The sequence below is a fragment of the Coffea arabica genome, chromosome 7e, assembly GCF_036785885.1.
Source record: "Coffea arabica cultivar ET-39 chromosome 7e, Coffea Arabica ET-39 HiFi, whole genome shotgun sequence".
NCBI lineage: Eukaryota > Viridiplantae > Streptophyta > Magnoliopsida > Gentianales > Rubiaceae > Coffea > Coffea arabica.
In genome coordinates, this window is record NC_092323.1 from 20,850,753 (window position 1) to 20,872,930 (window position 22,178).

At 34.6% G+C, this 22,178-nt stretch overlaps 1 protein-coding gene and 2 long non-coding RNA genes across 4 annotated transcripts; 1 reads left to right on the plus strand and 2 right to left on the minus strand.

Moving 5' to 3' along the window:
* Positions 1-7,719: 7,719 nt before the first annotated feature.
* LOC140011150 (uncharacterized) lies at positions 7,720-16,430 on the plus strand. 2 transcript variants are annotated; one of them, XM_072059617.1, is made up of 11 exons: positions 7,720-7,865; positions 8,474-8,886; positions 9,353-9,450; positions 9,554-9,599; positions 11,889-11,971; positions 12,092-12,156; positions 13,889-13,950; positions 14,433-14,492; positions 15,557-15,589; positions 16,017-16,082; positions 16,168-16,430. In XM_072059617.1, the coding sequence occupies exons 2-11, from the start codon at positions 8,497-8,499 to the stop codon at positions 16,210-16,212; spliced, it is 948 nt and encodes a 315-aa protein (XP_071915718.1). In that variant the 5' UTR covers positions 7,720-7,865; positions 8,474-8,496; the 3' UTR covers positions 16,213-16,430. The 2 variants fall into 2 exon arrangements, with proteins under 2 accessions (XP_071915718.1, XP_071915719.1); XM_072059618.1 differs by lacking the exon at positions 9,554-9,599 and having other exon boundaries at positions 11,894-11,971.
* A 2,129-nt stretch (positions 16,431-18,559) lies between these two features.
* Positions 18,560-19,633, minus strand: LOC140011009 (uncharacterized). The gene is made up of 3 exons (XR_011818223.1): positions 19,256-19,633; positions 18,859-19,173; positions 18,560-18,758 (listed from the first exon to the last, which is right to left on the minus strand). It is a non-coding gene; the product is annotated as an uncharacterized lncRNA (long non-coding RNA).
* Positions 19,634-20,055: 422 nt separating this feature from the next.
* LOC140010893 (uncharacterized) lies at positions 20,056-21,979 on the minus strand. The gene is made up of 2 exons (XR_011818078.1): positions 21,731-21,979; positions 20,056-20,792 (listed from the first exon to the last, which is right to left on the minus strand). It is a non-coding gene; the product is annotated as an uncharacterized lncRNA (long non-coding RNA).
* Between the last annotated feature and the right edge of the window lie 199 nt (positions 21,980-22,178).

Consider the following 22,178-nt stretch of genomic DNA (forward strand, 5'->3'; position numbering starts at 1 on the left):
GTTATGTTTTGGTATAAAGAAATAATATTAGTTTAAATAGAATAGGCATATATTCTAAGACTAATATGAGATAAGTATGGTAAAAGAATATACATTACATGACAAACATTCATTGAATAGGTGAAATCATCTACTTCACTATTCTCATCACTTAGGTGGTTATGATACATTTTTAGATGCCAATCTTAATCTATAAGAATACGTTAGTTGATCAGAATGATAAATTAAAGGTGTTTGATTTATTTAGTTGTTATTTATTAATAATTATAATTTTTACTTATTATTAACACGTATGAAAATCTAATGGGTCACACACATTAAAAATTTTTTAAACTAGATTTAATGAAAATTAGGTGGAAACTTGAAAGATAGGTTTTTATAACTTATAGTACTTATGGTACAAATAAAGTTAAGTCTTCAAATATAAGAGTTATATTAGAATAAAAAATTTAATTATTATTGGAAACTGGTTTCTAGTTTCTATAAAGATTTGAATAACTTATTTGTCCATATATGCCCTCATAATTTCTACTAGTAAGACTAATAAATACAAAACAAGTTGTGTGAGATTTTGTGAAAATCTAATGAGATAAATAGCAAGAAAATTCGGCTAGTTAGAAAAAGAAACCAATCAATTCTCTCTCTTCACCTTTTGGCTAGTTTTAGGGTTATAAACCCTAAGTGTTTCTTTATCTTCTCCTGCAATAACTTGTGTGTGATTAAGGTTTTGACTATGGGTCCATTTGGTTAGATGTAAAATATTTTCCCTATGAAAATGTTTTCCAAAGAAGTTACTTTACATGAAAATGGGTTCATTCTCATAAATTTCTGGTGTTTGGTAAACTTAAAGAAAATATCTTCTAAATCCATTTTTTGTTATTGGATTAAAAAGTTACAATATGTTCTTAACTTTTTTTAGCTCAAATTTTCTTTAGAATATTATTTAGCTCAAATTCTTATTCCAAAAATAATAAATAAAAAAATTACTTTTCTAATTTGAAATTGGATTCAACCATTCATAGATGTATGTAAATATTATTTTTATAAGTTGAAACTAAATTCAACGATTCCTAAATACAATAAAAATATTTTGTGGGTGGTTTTTTTAATTGGCTAACCCTATACACAGGAGAGGAAACCACCCCTAATTTTATTAATAAAGAAAATAAAAAAGGAGGGAATATAAACCTTACCTCCAAAATTACATGAGCATGTTGAACGAAAAAAAAAAAGAAATAAGGAGTACTATTCCCTTTACACATTACTTGGATTTAAACTTTCTAAACATTGGTAAACCTAACTTATCTAATCTAAAGACTCCTTTTGATTTCATTTTCGTAGACAAATCAGAAACATGACGATAACTCACATGAGTTTGTTGAACAAAAAAGAAATAAATGAAATAAGGAGTACTAATCCCTTTACACATTACTTGGACTTAAACTTTCTAAACACTGGTAAACCTAACTTATCTAATATAATGACTGCTTTTGCTTTCGTAGGCAAATTAGAAGAAAATAAATCAGGTCAGCACCCTATTCATAACCAACAATGGAAAGAATATCAGCAATTTGGTTCCCTTCAAGATAGCAATGCAAAATTTGATGGAAATGGTAGAAAGACTCATCTATGAAATTTCAATAAAAATACTCTGTGGACTACTACTTGCTTTCTCCAAAGCCTAAACCAACAATAGAGAATCCAATGCTAGATGCAACTTTAAGTGACCCTAATAAAGGCATTGCTTAATCCCAAACAAAAAAGCTTGGGCCTCTACTTGAACACTTGTTGCATTACCAAAAGCAGTCGGAAAATCAAGAATACTATTATTATCACTATCACGTAAGACTCCACCACCTTCAACATTTTGTGGGCGGTTTATTCTTATTTCTATTGATCTTTCTTTTTTTTTTCTTATTTTAAGATTTTCTCTTTAGATTTTTGTTCAATTGAGTTCTGGTGGGGAATTGATGGGTTTTATTTTATGTTATGTTATTTTATTGATTATCTCTTTTGTACCTTGTTTTTTCCTTGGCTGCATTTTGTCCCCTTTAGTTGTAAAATGTGTTTTGAAAATTCTTCAGATTATGTGAGTTTTTAGCCTCATATTACTAGTTTTTAGCAATTAAAAATTTTAAGAGTTTGTTTCTGAGGATTTTATTTTTATGTTGTTGAAGGAACCAAATGGTCATGATGTTAAGAGTAGCGAGGGCTATGAACTTGTTGTTTGTTTTGGTTTTAAGAGGGCCTCATTTTCTTTGCTCAACCTCAATAACAAGGGAAAAAAAGAAACAAAAAGTAAACAAAATCAGATTCATGCAAAAGAATAAATAGATTTTTTTCCAAAAAATAATAATAGAAAAACTTAAATATATTCACCCTAAGAAGGAATGTAACAAATCCTTCAAACTTCACAAAAATTTGTAGATCTAATATGTCATCTCAAACAAAAAATAAGGAAATGAAAAGATAGTAAAAACCAATGATTTTGAGAGAGGATCTCCCAGTGGCTTCAGTGAAAAAAAAATTAAAGAATCATGGAAGATGAATGGAGAGAACAAACTCATTTACCTACAGATGTGAAGATGGAAGAAACGGCTCAGTGTGGAGATGGTGAATTTGGATTTCCTAACCTTTTTTCTCCATTGAGAAAGTGAAAAAGGGCATATGGGAGAAACAATGAAGAAGGGCGACAGAATTAGGGTTTGGAGTAGAGATATGGCCCTCTTTTTTACTATATAGGTAGACTAGTGTTCAAGGCACATTTGACGTGTATGTAACTACAAAAAAATATTTAAAATTTTTTAAATGATATTGGTTGAAATAATTTTTTTTATAAAAATTGATTTTATATTTTTTTTAATACATACATAGAAAATTCACATTCATATAATTAAAATATACAAATAGACTATTATTTGGCAGTGGTTAGTTATGAGAGAGGTGGAAGGAGATATAGTGGTGGGCAGTTATATATGAAGGGTAATTTAGGTTACACCAAAAGACCCCTTCTCTTTTATATATAGTATAGATGTACAAATAGGTTATTATTTGGCAGTGGGTAGTTATGAGAGAGGTGGAAGGAGATATAATAGTGGGCAGTTACACATGAAGGGTAATAAAGTGACAGGTTTTAGTTCAAAAAGACCACCTCCTTCTTTATATATAATTAGTGGGTGGGACACACACTATATGTATGTATATTTTAGAAAAAAGAAAATGATAAAAAATATATAGAATAAAAAATTAGTTAGAGATATTTTTGAGAGGTGATACAATGTTGATTAGTGGATTAATTAATCAATTAATCAGAGAGTTTAGTGATAGTTATATAGTGGTAGTTTTGTAGAAGTGGGAGGTTTTCCAAATAAGATGTGGATAAACAATGGTAAATGTTAAAAGGGTATTTTTGGAAGGATAAATGATAATATTTTTGTTAACACCAAACCCCTGCTCATGTTTTATTATATGGTAAGATATAGATATATAGTATAGATGTACAAAATTTGGCGACGAGTAGTTATGAGAGAGGTGGAAAGAGATATAATAGTTAGCAGTTACATATGACGGGTAATTTAGGATTATCATAAAATGAATTGTTTTAGTTTACACTAAAAGACGCCCTTTCCCCTTTATATATAGTATAGATGTTAATTAATTGCTAAGAAATGATAATTAAAATTAGTTGTTGGGCAACGACATGCCAAAAAAAAACTCAAACTATTAACAATTGATTGCAAAAGTTTGATAATTAAATGTGGTTTGTGACAGCCCACCTCACCCTAAGGCGAACCAAAGGGTTCGGCGGACCGCCTGCCCAACTCTCGCCGGGACTCAGTCAAACCTCAATCAAATCCAAAATAAAACCACAAGATCAAACGAAATAACAATCCAAAACTTAAAGCGAAACTTATAAACATTTCTATCTCAAAAGGGAGTACAAACACCGAATATACAAAGATTCTCAATTTTTCATACATCCAGCCCGTGCCGAAAGGTAGGGCGAGAACCATTATCAAAAATCTGAAACTAATCTAGGCTAGTCTATACCGAGCTCTCGTCTTTGCTCACCTTCCCCTGTTAAGGAAAACAAAACTAGAGGAATGAGCTAAAAACTCAGTGAGGTTCCGAACACATAATCAAACAATAGGTTCAATGCATTAACCATCAATAATTAATAATTCATGAAACATTTACAATGGAAAGCAATACTAACACATTCATTAAAAGGATACGGGTTCACAGGAAGCAATTCATTCGTTCGTTCGTTCATTCATTCTCTTGTCATTTCCCTTATTCCTCCAATCATTTAAAAATGCATTTTTGTAAGTAAAACCCTCGTTTGCATTGACATTCGTTCGTTCATTTCATTCACCCCCTCCTGGACGTTGGCCAGACTCCACCCGACAACAAGGTAATACTCGAGTATACCAAACGTTTACCCAGGGTCACCAAATCGCCCGACTGAGTCCGCTTCTGGCTCGAGTCGATCAGTAACGAAAGGCAGGGCCCAATTCAACCAAAAGGCTTACATTCATGCACAAGTAACAGTTCAATCATTCAATCATTGAAAATTTCACATTCGTTTAGGTCGAGTGCGATAAAATACACACTCGCCTGGAAAACTCGTTTTGGCAATCATTGAGGGCACTTAGCACATTATCCAACAATAATAGCAAGCCATGAAGTCATGAAGTCAAGGGGAATATAACAAACAAGGAACACTCACCTATTTATGCAAAATAATATCCAAAATATCCTGCCGGGTAATACCGTCAGTCACCAATGAACCCTAATATAATCAAAAGAACACATTATGCTTCAACCATCAAAGATTTAAGTGATTCAAAGAAAATTCGAATACGTACTAGTACAAAATATAAGTTTTGGTAGTGAGAAGAGTACATTGAAACCAAAGAATATAAGTAAAATATTTGTAACACTTAGGCTCACTTGTAAAACTTTAAAATCTCCATTTGAATTGAAGTGACAAAGAAAACGTATTTCTATTAGTCAAAAATTTAATTTTCCAAGGGTACAAGTTTTGGCCAGATTCTAACTTATATATCTCAATAAAAGAAGACGCAAATATTCTAGATGGTTCATATGATATTCGCTCTCAAATCGTTACCTAATCCTCGAGTGTAAATTTGGGCAACACGCCCTTTGTATTTACCTATTTTCCAGCCATTTATGCCTTCATTATTTTCCTCAATCAATCCCAAAGTCACACACAAAATCATCTCATTTCAATAGCCATTCCATAGGCTCCAAGTCAAACAAGTACAAAATCAAGTTAGGAACATGTGCGGAAATGAAGGTTGAGTTAAGAAACAAAAGATAGATTTGACGTTGTTTTGTGTAACGGACACAACCAAAGCTACACTTATCGGATTGGCGTGAAATTTATACCATGTCGAAGCTAAGACAAAGGCCTACAACTTTGATGAAGACCTCTCAGTCCAGTTTGTAGTATATCTAAGTCAAAATTGCCATTTACAGAACCAGAATCTCACATTCGGGCTAGTTAACCGCACTATGCGTAAACAACCATAACTCAGGATACCGAAGTCCAAACGAGGTGATTCCAGGGGCGTTGGAAAGCTAAGACATAGCACTACAACTTTTATGTTTTGGCTAAATGCTAGTTCAGTATGTATCAAGGTGAAAAGACACGATCAGATTGGTGCACTGTCAAACTGTTCACTGACTTTAATCCTATGGCAGTCAGGGTATTTCCATCTTTTCACAGGCTATGTTTCTCCGATTGAGTTGAAATTTTGCAGGAAACTATAAAACATCATTCTCTACAACTTTTATGTTTTGACCTAAGGCTGATTCGGCCTTTATCCTATCCGAATAGTACCGGGCAGAACAGGGTCAATTGAAACCCTAAACTGGAAATTTCATTCAAACCAACAATTTTACACAACCAATCATTTCCAACATATACCAACTCCATTTTACACTATAACAAACCATTAATCCATAGTTAACCAACACTCAACTTATGAAATCAGAAAAATCATGCATAAAAATAAAAGTTCATCAATCTCTACCAAAAATCATAAAATCTTCCATAAAATCACCACCTTAACTATCACAAGTCACTAATTTAACACTAACATGAACAAAGGAAGAATCTCTTTGTCACTTACCTTGTAAACTCAAGAAAAGAAGTAACTTAGCACCTTATCCTTCCAAACCACTCCACCAACTTCCTCAATACTATTTAGCAAAGGGTTTTTATGGAGCAATTTGGAGTTCTATCGGTTAGATTATAAGATTGGAGCAAGTTTTGGAAGAAAAATGTTGAAGGCTTTCTTTCTTTTTTCCCATGAGAGACTCGGCCAAGATGATGAAGAAAAATGGTGAATTTTTGATCAATTTTGGTTATTTAGTAAAGGTGATAAATAGTGGTCAAAGTCTATGTCCAATAGAAAGGTGACACCTAGCACCTTTTAGGTTTTCACTTATCCTCTTGTCTCTCAATGGTAATCTATCTAACTAATCTCCAATTATCTCCTAGCACTTTGTAAAATAATACCACTTAGCACAAAACTCACTTAGTCACCAAAATTATATCGCACTAGCGGGTCCCACGTCTATAACGCACTTCAAACTAACGTACACTAACTCATAATTTTAAAACTGTACTTACTTATAAAATACATAGAAAATTTAATATTTCAAAGGACAGTATAAAATATAGGCAAGGAAATAAAATATTGCTTAGAAAATGTGAAAATTTTCGGGTTCTCACATGGTTCATTTGGTAACCAAAACAAGTGTTAATAATTGCAAAAGGCTGGTAATTAAATGTGATTTGTTAGGCAATAAAAAAGTGAAATTATTAATTAATTGATTAATTAACAATTAATTGCAAAAAATTTGATAATTAAACATGATTTGTTGGACAACCCAAAATAAAGGAGGACATTTTTTTATAACATTTTAAATTTGATAATTAAATGTGATTTTTGGACAACCACAAAAAAGATGCCAAATTTTTGTTACATATTGCAAAAAATTGTTAATTAAATGTGATTTGTTGGGCAACCAAAAACATGACATTGTTAATTAATTATTAACAATTAATTGTGAAAAATTGGTAATTAGATGTGATTTGTTGGACAACCCAAAAAAGAAGCCCAAATTTTTTGTGAATGTGATTTGTTGGGCAAAAAAAAGAGAGGCCAAATTTTAACACAATCTCACATGCAATTAGAAGACTACTACCTCTCATCCAATCAAAATTCGCCACATCATCAATTCCATATATAACTAGGAGAACTACCACCAATTGACCAATCACAAGACGATACTTCATCAATTTGGAATCAATTGGAGGCTACCATCAATTGTCTAATAAGGAAGCACTACATCAGCAATTGAATTCAATTGGAAAGTTTGGCATTCCCACATATTCTCATGTAGACTATATATGTTAATAAGCATTAAATTTTTTCATAATTGCTATAAACTATGTCAACTAGTGCAAGTGCACGGGTTAAAATCTAGTTAACAATTATGTTGACAACAAAATCTTGTCATTTGAGTACCTTCCTAATGAAGATTGTTCAAGGACTCCGCTTAGTTAACGACTTCTTACTTTCGTAAGAAAATGTTAGAAAGAGTACCTTCCTAATGAATTTTTAATTGATTGGAATGGCGTGCAACTAACGGATCTTTATCAGGCACTAAAATGCAGCAACTAATAGTTTTAGGGATGTATAACGAATAAATAATACTTCCGCACCTCATTTTGCAATTAACCCGATTCAAAACTACCCATACAGAACAAAGTATATCTTCATCTTCCTTGAGAGGAACAAAGCAAAACGTTGAAGTCAAATTCACAAACAGTTGGTGGCTCTGTTTTCAAACTCGGACCGGACCGGCCGGTCGAACCGGTTGAACCGGGAACCGGCCAGGTAGCCGGTCCGAGTCACATTAGAAAACCGGAAATTTAAAACCCGGTCAAAAACCGGGTTTGACCGGGTTTGACCGGGAAAAAACCGGTTTTTCCGGTTCAACAGTATTTTTTAAAAAAAAAAATTCAAACTTTTTAATATTATGTTTTGACCCCCTAAATTGTTAAAACTTATTGATATACCTCAAATATTTGATACTTTATAAATATTGTCCTAAAATTTGATGTTATTTTTCAATTAAATTCATAATTTTAATTCTAAACTTGTTAATATTTATTAAATAATATAAATTGCTACTTGATTGTTCTAATTTCTTTGTATTTTCTTGTTAAATATATTTGAAACATCAAATATATATGAATATGCCTTTATTAATATCAATATATTATTAGATATTATATATATAACATTTTAATTTTAAAATAATTTTTATTTATGACGTCATCCGGTTCGACCCCTATCGACCCCCGGTCGAACCCATTGACCCCTGACCCCTGACCTCGGCCGAGTCGCTATCCGGTCCGGTTCTGAAAACATAGGTTGGTGGGCGTTGCAGAAGACAATGCCTTTCTCCATTTCCATAACATCAACATCTCTTCCAAATCTCTTCACACACTCTTCAAATTCACGTTTTCAATCCCAATTCAACTTTGTTTCCATCCTTGACGCAAACAAGAATTTCCTTCCACTGTCTAAGTTAGCTTACTCTGCTGCTGCCGCCGCCGCGGCCAAGCGGCAGAGTGGGCCGGTGAAGAAACGCCCTCCAGCTCCAAATTCAAAGAAGAAAAAGAAACCCAGCAATGAGAAGACTAGTAGCAATCTGGAAGTTGTGGAAGAGGAAGAGTCGCAGGGCAGTTACCAGGCTTTACCACTCCCGAAACCGCCGGCTGGGTTCGTAGTGGATGAGCAAGGCAGAGTTGTCTTGGCTTCTAAGAAACGGATTGCTACAATTGTCAGTAGTTTCTCCTCTCGCCACCTCTTCGTCTTTCTTTGTATTCTTCTTTTTTGTTTCTTCTGTTTTTTTTTCCAGTAATTTCTTTCCAATAAGAGTAGGTGTGAAGCTTGGTCTTTTTTGGCTGTCCAATTTTGAACTGTTTTCTTGACTCTTATAGGTTGATGGCAAATTCTTTAAGTGTAGAATCCACACATGCTAAAGAATAGTACCCATTCTTGGGACTGTGTACTTGGGATAAGTTTTGTGGGAACCATAAAATGGTTATTCAGCACATTTCAATTGGGTACATAAGGTGGACTCTAGTTTTTGTTTTCCAAGGCACCATGTTATTCCCTCTGATCTATCTGATTTTTTTTTTTGGGGGGATCTAAAATTATGTTTTGTGTGTGTTAATCTTCCCTTTTTTTTCTTCCTCCTCTTTTGTGGTTCTGGATATTGATCATTCTAAAGAAATAAATTACAGGTTGATTGCACGAATAATTTCCCATTGGAGTGTGTCATCAGGCGGATTTTCAGAAATGCACAAGGAGATGAATGTATGTTGCTTTGCCCTGTTGATACGTAAGTTACAGAAATGTGTTTTGGCTAACTACAACTGATTTGACTGTGAACATGTGCTCTTTGTTTCCCTACTATTATTTACTGCATAACCGTGTATCCACAGGCCTGTTCAGATTTTGAAGAGCACAAATGTCGAAGGATGGTCTGCTGTATGTGTCATGCTTTCCTTTAGCTTCTGAAATTTTATTCAAAACAGCATTTTCCAATTCTTTTTCCTTTTTTTGGTCACTTTGAACTTGGAAGCTACATTTACTAGACATTTGTAATGAATGATGGTATACTAGAGTGTGCATTCCAGAGCTGCATCTTGATTCACTTCCTCGTTGTGCATTGCAAGTCTCCTAAATGGAGAAGTACTCTGTATTCAAGTTTGTAGGAGCCTGTGCTTTGTTCTTGTTTGCCTGTGTTATCATTGAATCTGTATGGCCAAGCGTACTCCCCACCCCCTGTTGTTATCCTTGGGAGTTTTCCTAGTATCAAAATTTTTCATGATTAATTAGTTGGTTTGAGGAATTGATATTATTCTTGCCTGCATCTAAATTACTGTTTCTGGCCTGCTTACATATTCCTAAATTCTTGTTTTGTTTTCTTGCTTCTATTGGGAAAGGTTGGATAATCTTTGATTTGCTGAGGAATTTCATGGTTGAGGGTGAATAACAATAACATGGGTGCCACTCATGGATTGCAAACCTATTGCATCTTTGAGGTGAATATGTTTCTTAAAGGATTTTGGCATATGAGCAAGTATTACCAGGAAATACAGTTTGTAAATAACTTAATTGTCTATTTTGGATGAGTGGTCATGATCACGGCTCTCTAGGATGGTTACCAGGAAAGATTGGAGAATCTTACAGGGTGGGTTTATGTGTCTTTAATTGACAACTTAATGAAGGATTATGGTGTGTAGATGATGGTAAAAACTAGTGTAGAGCTGTAGTAAATTGCATTGGAAAAACAAGAAAGAATAAAGAAACTCTTGGCATTACTACTAACACCCTGAGGCATCATCTGAGATGCTGGATGCATCATAAAACTTTCAACACCACGCTGACCTTCAGGAAATTTTCTTTCGATAAAGCAGTTATTTATAAGCTCCTAAACCTTTTCCTCTATATTACTTGGATTGAGATATGCGTGTAAGGTATGGGTATGCTCTTAATGTCAGATTCAATAGTTTTTAAAATTAGGATACACCGGCACTATCAAAGACTCAATATACAGGCAAGGGAATGTATGTTGCTTGCTCATTTCTAAGTAAATAAGAAAATAGGAGGACATAAAACCAACTTGCATTACTTGGTGACTCTTGTTAGAAGTAAATATGTGTTTGTATTTCTTTTAGTGGTGTACAGATGGAAACTTCACATGGGAAAAGGGAAGATACAAGAAGTAGCAATAATATCACTATCAGAATCAATATCTAAATGGGGCCTGCAGAGTTGTTTCAACTCCAACACCAACTTTACACCCTTTTCTCTATCCTCTTCTTTGAGTTTGTGAGGTCATTACCTCTGCCATTTCCTTAACTTCAGACGAAGTGTCGGATATAGATCCCCTACCAGTAAGGGCACCATATTATGTCCATCCTACATTGTTATTGGTAAGAAAGAGAAATGTCTGAGTAAATAGCTTTCCTACTTGGGTTAACATTAACTTACTCTGAAAATAAGATTCTCCTACTTGAAATAATGAAGCCCTAAAAAGACTACAAAATGAAATTTCCTGTGAAAAAATTAGAAAGTAAATTAATAACTACCGTGAAAACAAAAGTTCCTGCAAAAATCGACTATCCAAAGTATAGTTTCTGATAAGAGTAAATTCCTATGGAACATAGCACCTATGAAAATGTGTTTTATCTCCCAAATAAGCTGCTTATGATCTAGATGTGTTAGACTACTGACTTTGCCTATAGCAACCATCTTTGCTCTTACTTATGCTTGAATTCTTTAAAGGTGGCATCTTTTACATGTCTCATTGTCTAAGCCAGGCTCTTCTTCTCTCAATGATGAGTTTCTATTTCTCTTACGGTAATTGGCATGATAAGAAGTTCCTTGTTCTTCTGCTTCTCATTGAAACTGCATCAGACATTCAGCCACAAATAGTAACTTCCTTTTTTCTTTTTAATTTATTTGGTTCATGCATTCAGTATCTCAATTGAAATATGTGGGTGTATATATCGGTTTTAGTTAGCCTGTATCTTATTTGCTTTATGCCATTGATTTTTCTTGGATTATTCCTCCACAATTCCTTCCTTTGTGAGAATGTTAGATTTTCTTAGCATTTGACAAGCAGTCAAATGACTTGCTGGTTATTTTAATAATGCCATTAGTAATGCTAATCAATGTTATGTGACTTCCAGTGTATCTTTGCAGCTTCTTTCAGTGTTCTGATACCTTCTAGTATCACCTGATTTCATTTCCATGGCCCCTGGATTGTAGGTCAGTGATGAAGAAGTTGAAGCCATTCTTCCAACTGCAGCTTATGCCCTTGCCAAGATACACATGCATCTGGTGTATAGTGGGTATGGTGATGGAATGTCATGATTTTTCAAGTTTCGCTTTTGTTTTCTTAGTCTTTTGTGTTATGAATTTGAATTGTAATATTGCTGTCTAGTTTAGTTTCTTCTTTGTCTTGCCACCAGGTTTTGTTATACAGCTCGTGGAGGATTTTGTTACACAGAGGATGACATATTTGAATTTCGCACAGGTGATACTCTTTGTCTGATACTCTTTGTCTTTAACTCATCTTATATATCTTGTTGTACAAAGGTGAATGGCCTTTCGCTGGTTGGAATTTATGTTGTTTGGGTATTATCACTACAAAAGCTGATTCAGAGTGCAGGTCTTTTTCCAAGCAATATGTCAGCTTTATTGGCGTTGAGGCATTTTTTACCTCTGTGATGGTGATTCTTTGTCCTGTCAAAAGTGTTATTAATAGGAGATTAGTTTCTTGCTTTGTCTAATGAAAGGCAGTGTCTGAAAAAGATGAAATACAGAATCATGTGCACAGAATTCTGTCCAGGGTGTAGATGAGTCGGAGAACAAGGTTCTGGAAATGGAGACAGGGATGTATGGAAGGACCGGGATGGGACTGCTGGTGGAAAATCAAGATCTATTGGGTTGATACATCTTGGATAAGAGAAGCTGCTGGTGATGATCCTTTTTGTGTCAGCATAAGCTGTACTGTAGCCTTGTTAGCCGCAATCTTGCATTTTGTGCATTGGAGGATGGTCTGTACGCATACACATGAAGATGAATGGCATTATCCCTGAAGGTCTCCAACATTGTATTCTTATTCCATGACTGTAGTGTGAAAAAAAATGTAGGCACTTGAAAATATTTGAGGATAAAGCAGACCTGGTATGGTCTTTGGCTCTACCGTGGGCTGCTGACTGTGAAGTCTCAGTCACGCCAGGGAGGATTACATGGAGATTGATCAGGCTTTTTTGGATTATGACCACCTTGAGACATTATTTCTGGGAGCTTCTGAGAAGACTAGCTGAGATTGGGAATTGGTCAAATGGCAGAGTTGGGAAGATATTCCCATCAAATGAAGAGCTAGGACCAAATGGCAGAAATGACCAGAAAATTGCAGCTGTTGAAGGATTAAGGTTTTGGGTTTTGCGTACCAGAATGTACTTGGTTTAATGGAAGCCAGCATGAACTTATGAGGACTTCAACTGTACTGGACTCATTAAAGATCACAGATGCTTTTCTTACTTCCTGCATTCTCAGACAGTTCCCTGTCTTCGGAGCAATCTGTTTAAGTATGGGGACAAAAGAATGAAGAGAAGATAACTTGATTGCCGTTTGAAAACCACGGGATCTGTATCTTTACCAAGTGATAGCTGATGACTCTTCAAATGAAAAGGGGGCCACTGTGGGCAATAACTAGAACTTGGCAGTTAGAAGCATTAGTTGCTATGGTTGAACAAATTGGGAAGGTTGCAGAAATTTGTCTGACTCAGCGAGATTGTGAATGGAAGTAATAGTTCAAAGTTTTGGCCTATGGGCACCATATAAATTACTCAAAACTATGTGGAAATTTGGCAGTGTAATATTCCTTTGGAAGAAAGGGCAAACTCTATGGAGCATTTCTGTTTTATTAAAATTATGATTTGGAAGAATGATTTTCAACTTCTGCTGTCTCTGCTGTAGGAGATTTGATACTCATTCCTGGGGAAACAAAATGAAAATCAAGATAAATGGATTAATACTGTAACGGACCTAGTAAAATGTGATGGTATATCCCAGGGTATACTTTGTTTCTTCGTGGATGAGCTGACAAATTGGTATAGGCTGTATGGCATGGTAAAATGCTGAACAGCTGGTTCATATTGTTATTTTACAAGATTGTTTTAAATTGTGTCAGTATCTGATTGAGTTGGTATGCAGGCAGATGTTCAGGTTTCTAAACAAGGAAATTTGAATTTATGCAGATGATGGTCAAGATGTAGATGGCTTGCCAACAGAAGGCATAGAAATTACATGCTTCCATTTGGTATGGTCTTACTAATGCAATTCAGTTTAATCTTACTCTTTGGCTATGTCATTGATTATTATTTTCAATGAATGCAACAAATAGTAGTGAAGGTCATGATAGAGACTTAATGCAGTGAGAGGGAGATCTGGCGTAGGGCATGGGTTGGTCCTTGTTGCTGGTTTCTGACAAATGAACTTTTGCTTGCCTAGTTTATTGGGTTTTATATACATACTTCTTGTAATGCTTAAATGATTGTTAATTTGGTGATTCTGTGTGCATATAACTATTATATGAGTCTGGAGAAGACCTTAACCACCTCCACCTAATAATGTTTGTTGGCATTTGATTGTTGGAGATTCATATGTAGGCTTTGGTTTCTAGTGTTTTAATAGGCAAAGAAGTTCTAAACCCCATAGGAAAGTCTTTTGATTTCTATGCTGAATAGTTACAGGCTCTATTATTTATCTCTATCTTATGGTTATGGTTTCTACTTCCTACAGGATGGTTCACACTACATGATTTACACGCCATCTGATCCACTTCTCTTTGTTGCTGTGAAGGTGAAGAAAAGCTCCTCTTTAGTACAAAGTTTATGTCAAGTCTTCTACTTTAATGTTCAAAGTCCATAATATTTTTCCATCCAATTTGATGTGATAGTCTCCTAGTCTCTGTTACACATATATTCACAATGTAAGGGTGATTAGGACAAAATGTTCATTTTATGGCTACATTACCAATAGCACCACCCCTATATTAATGTTATCTGTAACGTTCCATGTCGTTTTAGAAGCTACAGTCTGGACTAAAAGCATATTAGATTACTACACAATGATTGTTGCCGTGTCATTTGAGACAAATTACTCTTATCCAGTACCATGAGAAGTAGTAGGAGTTCATTGGGAAAACAAATGCTAATGTTCTTTATTTGAAAAATTATTATAGTAGATAAAATTGTTTTTGTAAGTTTTCTGGAAGCATGTACTATATTTGTATCAGTGGATAGGTAACCTTTTTCTCCAGAGTGCTTTTCAAAGTACAGCTTTGAATTTACCTTGTGGTTCTAAACAGAGTTAGGTAAAAGGTTTTTATGAGACTATAGGAGGATTAGCTGTAATTTGCTTAAGATACTAGGTGATAAGTAGTAATATACACACATTATTTGAATTACCAACATGCATTAGAAACTTGAACATAGAATTTAAGCTAGTTAGCAGTAAGATGCTAAGGACAGGCTGGAGCTGTTGTGTAAGTTAGTGATGTCTTCATTTACTTCTTTGATCCAGATTTCTAAAGGGAAATTCCATATGCTTCTTTGGTTGAGATGTCTGAATGGAATTTCCTACCAATTAGGTTGATGAAATTGGGCTATTGTTACTGGGTAACAAAAATTCATCTTGAATTGACTATTCACCTTTAGGATCAAGTTAAAAAATAGTTAACTTTTGATGTTGAAAGGAAAATCGTAACCTTAATTTTTGGGGGATGCCTGTAAACTGATAGATATTGTATCATTAGTAATGGGATGGGCTACTTTATGAAACCTACTTTATCCAGATTGACATGACAATTCATGTGATCTCTTTCCTTTTAGCCTTTTGAAATTGATATTGTTTTCTCAATGCAGGATGCGAATGGCATCTTACGAATTGCTGAAGATGTAAGTAACTATTCTCTAAATTTGCAAGCATATCATTCAACTGATAATTCGGTGAAGAATTAATCATTATTGAAGAGTGCTTACCCGAGCAATATATGAGTGATGCAAATAATTCCACTATAGCCTGCTCTCTGATGCAGCACCAAGAAATATATGTGTTAATGTTCATTTTAGATATCATATGCTGGTTTATGCATGTTTAGCATTATGAGCTGTTGATGGATATGCAAGGAATTTGTAACTTGATTCTTAGTTCAGTTAGTGTCTGGTTATGCATGTCTGCACATTTACTGATTCTGGCTCTCAATGGTTTGATTAAAGCTAACTAATTTCTTGCATGCATTGTATTCTTGTAACAGTTTATATGTACGATTACTCGTTATTTTTACTTGAATGACGCATTGTTTCTTATGAATCATTGGATCAGGAACTCTTGGAGGACCCTGCCACTATAAGTGCCATAGATGAGGAAACTGAATTCAATGCTTTGGTGGTACGTAGTTGCTAAGGCAAATAAAACATCTTTGAATTGAATGCAGCTGGAATTTTTGTTTGAATGTCTGCAATTGTACATGCAGGAAGAAGAGACTGCTCTAATTGAGTCACTGTTAGGCGAAAGATGAAGTTATGTTGGGTTATCGACTAATTTAGGCTGTGCTTGTATTTATTTTGTTTGTATAGAGTTATCTACCTTTTTCATATGTAATTTGGTTAAATAGGGAGGTAATTTCGCCGTGTCTAAGCTTCTCTAAAGAATGGAATTTGCAAATGTAGCTAAAGTTGACACAGGTAGAGGTACTTAGCATCTGCCAATGCAATAGAGCCAGAAAGTATGCAGTGAGATCTCTCCATTTCAAACTCATGCGACACAGATAAAATGCTTAATATATCATTTAAAAGTGGAGAGACTAGCAAATAGACAGTATTTGCCATAGGCATTTGCAGTCTTAGTGTCTCGACCTGTTTAATGACTTTCAATATTTGATTTTCAAGCTTATACAAATAAACGAGCACAGATTGTTACTAAATTCAATTCATATGAAGATTTCAATTTTATGTCTGCTCGTTAATCCTAAGGTGCATGTCGAAGATTTGTCTATTAAACTTTACGTGGATCATGAAATTAATATCAATAAATTCATTATAAACCGAATAATTATACTAAATCTCCAAAATTTAGTAGGCCAAACTGTTACAAAACGGTACACGCTATTCGTGCTTGTCTTATTTATTGAACTATTTCTATCTAGTATTTGAGGTCTATCCATTCAAGAAATGAACAAGCATCTTTCGAGCTCGAATTAGCCATGTTTGCAAATAATTCGGTTTTTTACTTTTGAGTGTCATTGATTATTGTTTTGGTGTTTGATTTTTTCGCATGATTGATATTAATAATCGTCAAGACTCTAGATTTAACAAATTTTTTTTTTTTTGAAATCCCATTCTATTAAAAGGAGGGGTCTTGGGTAAGAGGATGGTGGAGGGACGGGGGACGTCTCCTGCTGCTGATCCTGTGGTGTGAATGTTTGCCTGCCTGTTGCTCTTGTTTGGCGAGTTGGCAAGGTTTGAGCCCTAACCAACACCTCACGAAGGAACTTAAGTTACCCTGGCAACCACTGGACCAAGACTTAGTAGTTTAGATTTACCAATTATGTACTTTGTCCAAGACACTTTAGGGTGGCGAAATCAACTTGAAAAATTGGCATTATTGTGTGATTAGGGGCAAACTAATTAGCCCTTCAATTTTTTTACTAAATGAAATTGATCCAGTCAATTAAGTCCTCCAACTATACCTGGCAATTGGGCGAGTTGGGCGGGTTGCTATTGGATTTTCATTTAAATGGGTTACACCCAACCCGCCTAACTTTAGATTGGATTAATTTTGGGTTGGATCATATTGAGTTATCTCAAACCCATGACCCAAATATGACCCAATATATTAAATAATAGATTTTGATACATAAACTCTCTCAAATATATTTTCACATACAAAAAAAAAATTCACACACATAAATACATTATCACATAGATAGATATATTTTCGCACACTAAAACACTCACAGATACAAACAGACACTCACTTTTTAAGTTCTTTTGAAATACGATTTTTACACATACAAACACACTAAAATACACACTAATATACTTTCATAATTATACACACATACTAACTGTTTAAACTACTTGGACCCAATCACACTTTAAAGAAAGTTATAAACTGAAATTTTGACCTAAAAAATAAACACAAAAGAATCATGCATCATAACACATTTGAGCCATTGTAAAATGGAGAAATTAGAAATTAGAAATAAACACAAAATGAATCATGTTGCATCCTAAAAGATAACTTCCGAATTTGCAAATTGAGAAATTGTGCTAGTTAACGTTGCCTCCTGCCACTACACCTAAACGTATGGTAACCATTTTCAATAAAGTAATTCATTAGACTAGAGTTTTCCAATTTTCAGTTCGTTGGGTACATATGTATTGCAGGTGTGTTGCTGAAAACTTAGGATATAAAGTACTTAGTACTACAACAAGACTTGGATCACGAGAACTGTGTAATGCATGGTCAGCCAGCAGCTATGCATAAAATAGCCATGTAATAAGCTTTAATAATTTTCTGTTGCACGGGACAATTTGCTGTCAAATCTGGACTGTAGGCCATTTTCCAGCCTCCCCTTATGCTTATGCTCTGCGCCTCTACTCTTGCTATACAAAGTGTTCTCGGAGCTACAGATGCCACCTTTACGGCTGGCCATCAGCCATTGCACAAACTAGAGAAGACAATAGTATAAGAACAAGTTTTACATCTCTGTCAAATGAAAGTGGAAGTCATCATCATCAGGAACTTAGTCAATAGATATTCTTAAAATATGACCAATACACATGAAAGCATAGGATGTTGCTATCGCACATTGTTTAGCAACTGGTACTAAACAATAATTTTCAATTACCATCAATCTCAAAGGAGGCAACTAAAGCTAGGCATCAACAATCCTTTGACTAAAGCAATAAAAAGTATTCTAAAATATCGAGTTCACATGACATACTTACTAAGTATCAACATTTGAAGATGCATCTTGTTCAGCAATAAATCTACTAATATCAATTCCAAGATCTTGCTCCTCATCTTCTTGCTCAACTTCAAAATCTTTATCAACACTCTCTGAAAATTTAGTAGATTTAATCAACCAATAAAGAAAATAATTAAAGAGATCCTAAGCTATTGAAAATTAACAGCCAATGCAACTAATTATCTAATTTACCTTCACTATTATACAACCAATCTCGAGAACATAGTAGTGCCTCCACATTATCCGGCAATATAGAAGTTCGAAATTTTCCAAGAATTCTCCCACCATGACTAAAAGCAGACTCAAATGCTATAGTGGTAATAGGAATACTTAAGATATCTCGAGCCATAAGTGAGAGCTCAGGATATCTAATTCTACTCTCCTTCCAATAAGCCAAAACATTCAAATCTGGTTGTTGTTTACGATCTACTCGTCGCTCCTCAAGATACAACTCCAACTCAGATTTTTACCATTAGCCCCTTGTTGAGATTGGTACATGTCAAAACCCTGCAAATATTATAAATATTGAACGTTTAAGGTTATATAAACTGAAACAAAATACAAAAACATATGAATCGATTTTACTCACATCCATGATATCTCTAGTTTGTGCATCAGCACTATTAAAAGTACTCTCCAGTGGTGCAGTAGTGATAGCAGCATTGTTCTTAGAGTACTCTTCGAACAAACGAAACAACGTTTGTTTAATATTAAGAACCTTTTCATCCAGTGATTGAGCATCTAACACGAAAAAAGCAATATTCCACAAATTGGAGTTTGTAACGAGGATCCAAAATAATGGCAAATGATAAGATAACACTATAGCAGTCCCAATACTTTTGAAATTTGATCTTCATATTAGAAGCCATTTCACTAATCAAAACATATGGACTATTGACTTCTTTATTTAAGAGACATTGAATCTTCCAAACATTGGGAAAGTATAAATTAGTTGTGGGGTATTTACTTCCCGAGAACAATAATATCATATCATAGAAAGGCCTCAAAAACTCTGCAATCTTTCTGCCCCTATGCCATTCCTCTTCCGAAGGACACAACTTGTAGTCATCATCCACATCTTGAAGTCGAGAAAATACATGTCTAAAAAGTAAGGCCCTCTCAAGCATCAGATAAGTAGAATTACATCTAGTTACTATATCCTGTCGTAATTTTTTATTTGTCTCCAATGACAGTTGTTTCACCAATTCGGCAAACTTTATGACCCTACTTTCATATCCTTTCACATACTTTACACTTTCCCTAATTTTATATATTGCTTCATCAATCATGTCCAATCCAACCTTTACAATTAAATTCAATACATGTGCACCACAACGAACATGAAGAAATTCACTTCCACAAATGGAAGAACCATTAAATAGAAAATAATTTTGCAATAATCTAGTCACTCTATCATTGTATTTTGCATTATCTAGAGTGATGGTGAAAATCTTTTTGTCAATTCCCCATTCTTTTAGAAAATTAATCAGCTTTTCAAATAAATTTGGACCATTATGAGGAGGGGGTACATGACGAAACACAACTATTCTCTTCTGTAAATTCCAATTCTGGTCAACATAATGTACTGTAAGTGGCATGTATCCATCACTTGTGATAGAAGACCAAAGATCAGATGTCAAACAAATTCGGCCTTGTACAAGTTCAAGCTCTTTTTTGACCTTTTCTTTTTCTCTTCTATAAATCTTTAACATATCAAATTTAGCTGTATTACGCGAAATGCTTTTCACAGAATAATTTAAAAATAAATGCAACTCTCTAATTCCAATGTGTTCGACAAATTGGAAGGGGTAGTCATGTTTAACAATTGCAATAGCCACCTTATCACGATATATCTCATGATCAACCATGGCTAATCCAGTAGGCTGCTCCTCATTATGAGCATGACTTGCCAAATGGCATAATAAATTAGATGTGCCACTCACATCATCTGCTAAGTACTTCTTATCACATGTTTTGCATATAGCTTTCCGTCTACCATGCTCATCAGGTTCTAACCTATGAAAATGAGGTTAAACTGCCGAATGGGATCTCTTATGTGTTCCAGTATTACTCCCATGACTGCAATTATCGACATCATCATCAAGATCACAAGCAACCGGCATATCCTGTCATAAAAAATAAGAAATACAAATGATGAATTATATTGTAGTATATAGTTGTCTTAGATATATTTTTTATCGGCACATTAAGGCAAAGGGTAGAAAGAGCACCTATGTCAAGATTAAAACGAGGTATGTGATTCATCAGTCATGTGTATGTAATTGTACACATATACAGTGGCATTAATTGATCTAGAAAAATAAAATGATGCAGCAAAAGGTAGATGATATCAAGAAATAAGAAGGGTTGTAAACTACTAGAAAGAACTAGGAGGGTAAAGTCTCAATCTATAGCTATCTCCTCAAGCATTTCCTTTCCCAAATAGTAAATAACTTGGTACCAGTAGCTGGCTGGCTAATTCTTTAATTCATCTTCCAAGACCGCGTAGATGAATTGCTCCAACAAGAAAATCTAATAGCGGTCCTTTAGGATATAGTGATTGCCCTTAAGGTTTGATTTGTGACACTATGCAGAACCCATTTTACCAAACTAGCAGTGCTCTACAACACAGGCACAAACTTTGTTCTGGGTAACTAAATAGACGTGCAAACACTACACATGATGCATGCCTACCCTTACGTTTCCAGGAAAGCGGTAAACTTCAACGGATCAGCCAATAGGTACCAAGCCAAGACTCCTTAATTCTTTGTTCTTATGGTTGAAATTATGACTTCAACTACCAAGCTTCTTCCTATGCCATCCTCAAGTACATCATAAAAATTTTGCAAGCTAGCTACATCACCGATAAGAGACTTTGAGAAACAATGGCCAATTGGGGCAATATATCAAACACCAAGCGTGGTTGAATATACATCAAAGAGAGATGTGTATAACAATTAAACAAGCATATGCAAGCTCTTTAATGGGAATTTCTGTAATAATACCCGAAAGTAACAGCAGCAAAATTAAGTGCCAAAAGTACAAATCAAAGAGGTAAGTTAACCTTCAAAAGTTCAGAATCTGGGCACAAGTATGAACTTGGAGTTTTCACAGAGAAAGGGCATAATAGAATGGCTGATCAAATCAGTTACTAACCATCATACCTCCAAAGTTGCGGTGCTCTTGATATAAAGTTCTATTTTTCTTGAAGAAGTTCTGTTGCTCTTGACATTAGAAGTCCCTTACAAGACCGACTTTCTTATTTCAAGAAGTCCTGTAAAATGACTATAAACAATGCCTGTGGCATTGGCATTTGCGGTAGCTGCCGTACTTTTTGCATTCTTGTACAATGTATTTAAGTTGGGTAATGGGTACCCAACACAAATACCCAACCCACCCAAAATATATCTGGGTTTTTATTACCCAACTTAAAATTGACCCAACACCCAAATTACCAAACCCAACCTCTGAAATTAGTGGGTGGGTTGGGTGGGTTATTGGGTTATTGGGTT

What these genes read in the sequence shown, in the direction of transcription:
- LOC140011150 (XM_072059617.1), top strand. Translation starts at nt 8,497, where the DNA reads ATGCCTTTCTCCATTTCCATAACATCAACATCTCTTCCAAATCTCTTC. An exon ending in AAATTACATGCTTCCATTTG is followed by an intron (nt 13,951 to 14,432) that starts GTATGGTCTTAC and finishes TACTTCCTACAG; the next exon opens with GATGGTTCACACTACATGAT. An exon ending in CTGAATTCAATGCTTTGGTG is followed by an intron (nt 16,083 to 16,167) that starts GTACGTAGTTGC and finishes TTGTACATGCAG; the next exon opens with GAAGAAGAGACTGCTCTAAT.